This window comes from Haemaphysalis longicornis, unplaced genomic scaffold (assembly GCF_048455015.1).
Source record: "Haemaphysalis longicornis isolate Haplotype H1 unplaced genomic scaffold, Haemaphysalis longicornis Haplotype H1 scaffold_6, whole genome shotgun sequence".
Classification (NCBI taxonomy): Eukaryota; Metazoa; Arthropoda; class Arachnida; order Ixodida; family Ixodidae; genus Haemaphysalis; species Haemaphysalis longicornis.
The window spans coordinates 19344148-19353049 of NW_027526407.1; the positions used below are offsets into that span (position 1 = coordinate 19344148).

The 8902-nt window shown below is 44.6% G+C and overlaps 1 protein-coding gene across 3 annotated transcripts in view; it reads left to right on the forward strand.

The window, feature by feature from the left end:
* The first annotated feature begins 496 nt into the window (after positions 1-496).
* The window catches only part of LOC144142278 (uncharacterized), an 89948-nt gene continuing 81542 nt past the window's right edge, over positions 497-8902 (forward strand). For 2 of the 3 annotated variants that reach the window (XR_013316932.1, XM_077673655.1), the window contains exon 1: positions 497-624. Coding sequence is in view for 1 of the 3 variants with exons in the window: in XM_077673655.1 (XP_077529781.1) it covers positions 508-624 (117 nt within the window). In the remaining 2 variants the exon portion in view is untranslated. The remainder of the gene's footprint in view (positions 625-8902) is intronic. The other variant, XR_013316933.1, reaches the window with a different exon arrangement.

Here is an 8902-nt window from a genome sequence, read left to right on the forward strand (position 1 = left end):
CAGTACTCGCTTCCGTTCTTCTTACTAGTATTCTAATTTGGAGCGCAAAATTGCTTGTTTAGGCAAATGTTTTACAAAAAAGACCTTGTGGAAGATTCAAAATCAGTTTTCTGGTATTGATAACGTGTTCTGCATGAGGACATCATCATGATAGTTTACACGTAATATGGACGCCGAATATTTATACCATGGCTTGTAGGCATGCTTTGTGATTGAATCCGTTTACCGGGATGTGCTACTACAGATACTTGTGCACGCTTCCAAGGAAGATAAAGTGTGACTTTTGTGCTGAAAAAAGAATGTCGGCAAGTGTCTGAGGTAAATACATCACTCTCTAAATGTTTTGTCGTGTGCAGAGAGGAAATTCAGCCCCTGGCCAATCCATCTTTTGTTCCGTGCTACGTCAAAAATGGGCGTTGCATCGTCAAACAAAGCAGACCAAACAACTGGCTTTCCGCGCCTATTATAAAGCTGTTTGACTTCTTTCAGACATCTTCAGTAGCCATCATGTGGACTGCGTTATTACTTGCAGTGTGCCGCTGTCATACATTAGCGGCTTTAACAACAGATACGGATGATTTCCTTCAATTACCAAAGCCCGAAGGAGATGTTGACCTTAAGCAAGTATATGATACTTTAACTTTATTTCTGACACAGCCGATTCAATGGAACCGTTTTCGATGTCGTATTTGAAATACGGAAACGCAAAAGTTTTGGCTGCCTGTCTTTCTGGCTGTCTGTCTGTCTGTCTGTATGTCTGTCTGTCTGTCTGTCTGTCTGTCCGTCTGTCTCTCTGTCTGTCTGTCGGTAACTTAGGCAGGGTACTTGATGCCTTCCCAGTAAACGACGGTTTGTTTTTGTGATTTGATGAAAAAAGCTGCGTTAACGAATCCTGTATGGAGAGCAAAGGAAACGTTCGGCTACATAAAGGCGAACTCTAAGCACGTGCCAAGACTGTGAGCGCTTCTTCGTTAAAAAAACACGATTGATGAACTCTACAAAGGCAATTAAAACTGCAGGTCGCGGCTGCGTCAAAACGAGTAGGGGTACCCACAAACTATAAAAGGAATAGACGCCAACCTGGGCTGTTTTAATCACAACCCCAGCAGGCTAAAAGAATTTGAAGAGTGGGGGCGAACTGTTCAAGGGTTACGTCTGTTTTCCTTGGCGAAGCCAAACACGAAATCGTAGGAGAATGCACCAGGTAGTTGGCGACAAGGAGCCCGCAGGATGCATGGTGTTCTTAAAAGGGCTGCACTCAGCGATCGATCAGGCTGGGTAGACCGTCATCCGAGATAAAAAAACACAGCGTTGTGCAGTTCACGCCTACTGATTCCCCACGCTCATTTGACCGCTGGGGGGTGACTCTCGAGAAATTCCACTGATGTTTCGACCGAAGCTTTTATTTCACGACTAGAACCTTTGATGTTAGAGTACGCCAAACGACTTGCGTCAAACGACACTTTACTAACGTTCTCTTTAGGCGCAGCTCAAGCACGCCGCATGCAAAACGCGTCTGAATAACTGCCACTCGTAATCGTTGTCTTCGCTCGCATCCCGCTACTTCACACGTACGTTCAGTCACTCTTGCCGGAAAAGTTCACCTTCTTGCACGGCGAGTGTATTCTACGCTTGCTTTGCGGCGTGAAAAAATCGGCAGCTGGTGTAGAACGTAAACGTTGCCAATAATTGCACAAGAATTGCATTTGCGTTAGGTTAAAGATAAGCGAAATAAAACGAACATGGTTTCGTCGGTCGATTCTGGAGCGTTTTTATATTGGTGATGACGTCATAATTTTGGCATAGGTTTTTGTGCTTCTGTTTTGCGCTCGTTGTGTTTATATTTTGGTTAGTTTTGTTTTCACAGGGGCTAAGCTTCCTTTGGACGCTGGATTCTGTAGCAAAAGGTTACCTCAATTTGTTTCTGGTCATCCGTCAACATATTTTTGTGTATTTCACCTGTACGGTTTTGTAGTGTCACGATCGCTTTCGTAATTTTCTTCCAGATGTACCCAGAAAAAATCCGCACGTTTTATTGCTGTACTGGATGTGTACCAGCAAGTGTACAAAGTGACGTTTTATTCCGCCATCATTACTGTCGATCTCTGGTTGGCAACAGGACAGAGCTCGCAACTACGCTCTAAAGGCGTTTCCCTTTGTGGCTCCTGACACTACAGTATTCCCCTGTAAACATTAGACACTGTGCACAAGGAGATTGGGCTGTCGGGCAAGGCGCCTAAACCATTGGCAGAGCAGGGGCGCTGTAACAAAACAGACGTGATGCCGAAGGACGCCTTAGAAAGAAGCTGCCCAGTTATTAAATTAACGTAACAGGCCGGAATAACAGATGTGCGGGATGCGCTTGACGTGCGGCGGAATAACCTAATGATCACCGAACTAAAGGTACTATAGGGTTCACAAACTCCTTGGGGAGACCTAAACATTGGAGGAGAAATCTAGCAATACCGTTTAACAACACCTTTACGGCGACACCCAAATTTTGTCACTTTCTTGGCTTTTCTGTAATTTGTTTCGTTATTATTAGGTACGTGCATTAGATTAAGGAGGAGGTTTACAAAGATTACTTATATGCTACAAAAAAAATCACAAAAATGTAAAACCGACAAAAGGCACACCCGGGAATATAAAAGAGTGATAAAATGAACGCTTCGGAATATACAATGTTAGCTGATGTAGAAATAAATCGTTGGTCGCCCGAAGTTGTGGCCGTCATTGGAAATATGTGGTTCGATGTTTGTAAAAAACGCGGGTAGAATTACGGGGAAAACCATTTGGAGTGCACAACGAAAAACCATGCTGTATGAACATAATGTATGCCAGCTGACTTCTACCGTGAATGGAAAATAAATTCTATACGTACTTAGCCGTGATGGAAAAGCTCCTGATAGAGGAAAAGAAGGAATTGTCTACGAGATGCTAAGAAAACTAAGCCGATACTGAATTTTTTAATAGTAATTCTAGAACAACTGTTATGCTTCTAATATAAAACGAAAGGAAATATTTGGAAATATTTCACACTAGTACGTTAGATTTTCACGATTAGGATACTAAACAGGTGAGGCATATTTATGTCGAGCGGGTAGGTGTTTTCGCAGGCAGCAGTTTTGATCTTGACAGAGCCTTCGAGAATTCGGAAGGTACGTACACACACATGCAATTAGTGTGAATAATTACGCACGCAGCATGCACAAAACAAGTGGTGTTGGTACTAACGTGTAGGCCGACTTAATATTCAGCCCTGATGGATTCAAACAGAAATTTATTCAGATAAAGAGTAGCCAATAGAGCCACGCAAAGACTTGATACACTAAGTAGTGGATACGCACAGAAAGTAACATTTTCTGGCGTAAAGTTTCAATGCGCAGTTAAAATTCAAAGATGAGTACTTACTTCTCAAGAGATATTTCACGAAAGAGGACGCCATCATCGGCGAAGGAATAAATACCAGAATTTACGTATCAATGTGGGTGGTTCACGTACAGAAGGATAGCAAGGGAGCCCGAACGATCGTTTTCGGGCGCCGGAGGAGACTTTAGTTTATAGTGAGACGTTACAGCTAGCTGATACAAACAGAGGGTAGTAGAAAAGAAAACAATGAAACCAAAATAAGTCTCGAATCAAGATTAGACCCAGTTATTCTCAGATTTAAATGATTTGAGATACTTTATTGGGTGGTTTTGAAAATATCAAAAACGTTTTCAATACAGTTAAGTTTGTGCGAGGAAAATGCGACTTGAGTTTCGCACGACTTGTTTTTTTTTAAACCATATTAGAATTTAAAAACAAAAGAGTCATATCCCGAAAAACCAATCTATTTTAAATATATGTATATTATTTTACAAGTGATGCTGGTTAGCAACTTGGACCACTAATTAAAAGGATTGTTTGTTACACGTCCAAAACAGTGGTCACTTTTGAAATTTCAAAATTACTGGCGTTGTAGCCTTCATGAGGCAACTGTTCAAGCGTATTTTTTGTTAAGGTTTAGCAATAAGGAGCTTGTAGTCTTTAAAACTTTTGGAGTTACGGTATCACACCCGTAGCATGCAGTATGCTTTAATTGCATGATTACACGTCAAACACAATTCTAGGCAATAATAACAGGGAACACTAGAGAGTTTGTACAACGGTGAATAATTTTAACAGAAACTTCAGAAGTTAATCAAAATGTTCTGCCAAAATCATACTAATGAGATTTTGGCGCAAAAAATAGGCGATTGGTTTTACCAGGAGTGCCGGAAAAGGTTACAATATCGCTAGCTTTATGGTAATGACGCGGTCGAATTTCTGCGCATGAGTTAGTGACATAGTCGGTAGCGTATTGTAAAATACCTTTCGTTTGCGTTTTTATGTCGGCATTGCAAACCTAAGCCTCTTTTGTAGTCCTCGCTTAGGGCGTTGCTGGGGGATTCATTCACGGCACTGTAATTGCGATGCTTTTATTTATTGGCGCTCAATCGTTAAATCGAACAATGGTGCGTTGTGGTCGGATGTGATAGTGGAAATAGGACTGCATTTATTTTTTGGTTGCTTTACGTTATCTGCACACACATCCCAGTTAGTTTTAAACTTACGACGATTAAATTTGCTAGCTCAACTGCCATGATACATGCAAATATCGTCATTATTTATTTAGGTGAGGCTTCCCGGTTTTGAAAAACTGTTTACACGCTTTTGCATTTTAGTGCGGGATACAATACAATACCATAGTATGATAACTCACTCCTTCTAGACTTGTAATGTTCCATACAAAATCGCAGCGATATGTAAAGAAGTACAAGGTGCAGTACGCTTGCTACCAACGCAGCATTTCTGGTACATCGGGAAATAACTGCGGGAATGAAAAAATAAAAAACAGATTTAAAATATTTCTCTAAGCGGGGAAGGGGCTGCTGATAGTATGTTCAGACACCCAAAAAGATTTTGCACACGAAAAATATATTTTTATATTTCAAAAATATTTTGTATATGGAATACTATAAGCCGAGGAAGCGAATCGGAGCAAGATGTAAGAAAGTTGACAGCACAGCAAAGATCGTAGATAATAGGTGGGGCTCATGCAGCAGGGCAGTATCGTACATCCACAAAAACGTTTCGTTGGAACTGTTGAAAAAAATTCCTCGCATTTCCCCGAGGGGAAGAATGTGAAAGTGCGAATGCACGAGTTGAATTTGCGCGGTTCGGTAATGTTCGCGAAAGAGAGATCACACACACACACACAACTACAAAGAAAGAAAGATGCATGTATTCACAGACACCTATTTGTGTTGTCGTTGTACTTGATTGCTAGAGCGAATCTCAGCTTTGAAATTTCGTGTCAGTACTCCTTTAAGCGGGTGCATTAGCCCTTCTCACGCCCGATTCTTGGCCAATCCCCCACATGGGTATGTGCCATGTCAGCGGCCAGGCTGCGCGCGCCCATCTCCCCCCGTTGCCAAGGAAGACGAGGAGATTCCTGGCCAATCCCCCACGTGGGTATGTGCCATGTCAGCGGCCAGGCCGCGCACGCCCATCTCCCCCCGTTGCCAAGGAAGACGAGGAGCGCGCGCACCCGCAGCTGTTGCTATGCGGATGGCGGCGGACGCTTCAGGCTCGCTTAAGAAGTGCATTCGCACTTAAAACTTCATCGCATGTTGCACTAGTGGTTCAATGTGCAAGGAAAAGCAGGCCTGGCCGCCCTTTCTCTTCGTCGGGGCCCCGCTGTTGCATTATCATGATCATCAACATCCCGCAGGGTCCACTGCAGGAATATACCCATCGACCTCCAACCACCCCTTTCCTGCGCTACTGGAGTCCATTCTTTGCATCCGGATATTTTTATGTCGTCCTTACATCGAGTAACAGGCCTTCCTTTTTTTAAACCGCCTCTTGGTGGCCAATCTGGTCCCCTGGCAGTCCGGCGATTGTCATTTCGCCTAATCACAAAAGATACCGATTTCAACTTCTTTTCCTTTATTTGAACCATGATATCTTCTACTCTAATTTGTTTCCTCATCCACGATGATCATTTTCTGTCTCCAAGTGTTACTCCGATTGTTATTCCGTCCATTACCCCAGGAGCCGACCGAAGGTGACATTTGAATTTTTTCGCAAACTGCCAAGTTTCTGCGACTTCTATAATAATCTCACATTTATTTCCGAAATTGCTTCTGAAAGTTTACTATGACTGGCTGGTCTCTATTTGTTCGTACGTAGGCTTTCACATCCATCTGGTATGCAACGGGTGAGCACTACCTATAACACAGGAACAAGTCTAAACCCATTGCCCGCTGTACAAAACGAAAGGCAATACTGCGGGGCCTCAAAATGATGATGGCTCAATCGGATAGCTAACAGTTTATTAACGCAAGGAAATCAAGTTCTACTATGACAAAGGGAAACTTTTTTTTCTTCCCAATTGGCTGCACATGGTATTTTCCCCCACTTCTGCTTACCATCTACCTCTCGAGCCTTTGGGGTGACCCAGTTCTTATGCTGGCGGATTTATGCGTAGAGGTCCGGGGTCTGAATCCAGGGACCTCCATAACCACAGTTTTTTCTTGTGGTATCAAGGATTTTGATTCCGCCGGACAGATTTGTGTCGGCCTAAACCGCTCTGCTGTTGTTAGTAGCCCGTAGAATTTTTAGAGACACAGGGACAGTAGGTCCTTTGGAACAGCCAGCAAGACACCCTCCCTTTGACGGGCTGTCTCATCACATCAAAAAAACGAAATGAAATTTGCACAATGAACTTATTTGTGGTCAAGAATGACTGGTCTCTGCCAAGTCCATGTTTTTGCTTTATTATTGGCATTAGTACTGGTAAAGGCAGAATGAATACTATCGCTTCTTTACTGCAAAGCAATATAGTTCTAACCCTTCACACACCCCCCTACCCCCGCCCAACCAGTTTTTATCCCGGTGAAACCTATTTACTCGGCGCCACACCCGGGCACCTCCTCGCCAATGTGAACCCCTGTATTACAACAGTTATCACAACGTTTATTCCCCTCGCCACCACCGATGACTATTTCACAAGTTCCGCAGTCGGAAGACAGCGGCCGTAGCGCCGTTATGGGATGATTGCGAAAAATCAACGCTATTGCGAATGGGTTAAAGACAACCGAAAGCCGCCGCCACCGCCGCCGTCGAGTATAGTGTTTTAGCTGACGGTTCCCAATTGCCCCTACAGAGCGAGAGAAAGCGGAAGCGCCAATACGGATACGTGGCTCGCTAGGGCAGTAGCGGCGCTACGGGAGCGGACCCCCCTCCACAATCGGGCCTCTTAGCAAACTGTCGCGGTAAATTTGAACGTGGCTGTCCCCCGCCAAGAGAGCGTGCAACGGCAAACTCTGTTTTTTCAGTTGAAGCACTAACGAAGAAACCGCTAAAGGGCTTCCGAATAGAAAAATGTGGCAAACCACTTTTATGAGGCAGTTTTAGAACAGAAGCGAAAAACTTCGACCGAAGCTCGAGCCTACTTCTATGAAGCCCCGAGCAACACCACCTTGCCTTCGCTATTGCGATGTGGAGAAGCTTCTTTTAAAGTATCTAGAACCCTGATGCCGTGCCAGCGACTACATTTTAATAAAAAGTTTAAATAAATCACTAAACCAGGAATTTTACTGAATTTTAGGGGCCAAAATAACAATTGTATCCTTTACTTTGTAGTGACATTTTGGCTTACACACGCAAAATGAAGGGATTGATTCCCTGTAGAGGAAGATAAGGTCAGAACTTAGCTAAAAACATTTTTTTAAAAGCTTATATGAAAGCACTCAGCGAAAAGAACAACGTTCCGGTTGTGGTCAGCGGGCGTTGTGGGCAGCAGCAGAGCAGACCGCAAAAAAAGCTGAGCTATAATTGTCAAATGTAGCCGCGGCCATTGCCGCTTCAAATTCCGCCTCGCGCACCAGTGGCGCGCCAATGCCGGCTGAAACTAACTTGCCCCGTAAAAACGCCGACGTGAGCGCATTATTCTTGTTTAGCTTGAAAGCCACTCCAAGCAACATTCTCGCGTTGGCAGGAAGGTTGCTCGCGTTCTTCAGGTGGAGAATATAATAAATCCTAGTCTGGTCGCATATAAAGTCTTTGTCTCCCCATTTGCCAGTGTATTTCATGCTAATTAGGCGCCTATTCCTTGTTGCTGGTTTAGGCGTGCATGGGTCGGGGGTGAAGGGAGAAGGCATGCCCGCACCGTAGTGCTTAATACCGCTACCGATAACATTCCCGTTGGGCAAGTGAAGATTTAAACGGGGCAGACTTATGACTCAATGCAACCAGTCAGCTGTCCTCCGCAATCGAGCAGCTTGGGTCTGGGTTGGTGTGTTGCACAGAGAATGAGGTGCCTACCACTGGGCAGAGAAGGGGCACCCCCATGTGCGTCCACTAGTATACAGGTCGAAGCCCTCGAGGTGTTAACTGGCTATCCGAGCGACGCGTGTAGCTCTTTAAAATGAAGAATACTGGAATCTTAAGAAGCGTAACCCGAAGAGCAGCGTGAATGGGAACGAAAACCAAGGAAAGCTGCTCGCGCCGCCATTGCTGCCCTAGGTTCCAGCCTGTCGTGTAGCTGCGAATCCCTCCTGGATGAACAAAACCTGGCATGCTTTGAACGCCGACGTGGGGCAATACCTATTGTTCAGCCCAAAGGGCTTTCAGAGTGACATGTTGGACAGTATCTTTCCCTTCTAAGCACCCGCTCACGACCGGTTGCCAGTTTATGCGGGAACGGGTTGCGAGAGGAGGGTGGTAGAGGGGGAGCGGGCTAGCACAGATATAGCCTAATACATTTACTCATGACAAGTGCGTTCTGTTGGCGTGTGGTTAAACGTGGCCGTCAAAAAGCCCAATGCGACCGATCCGGTGTCATCTGTGGTAGATTGGCTTGGGGCGTCACACA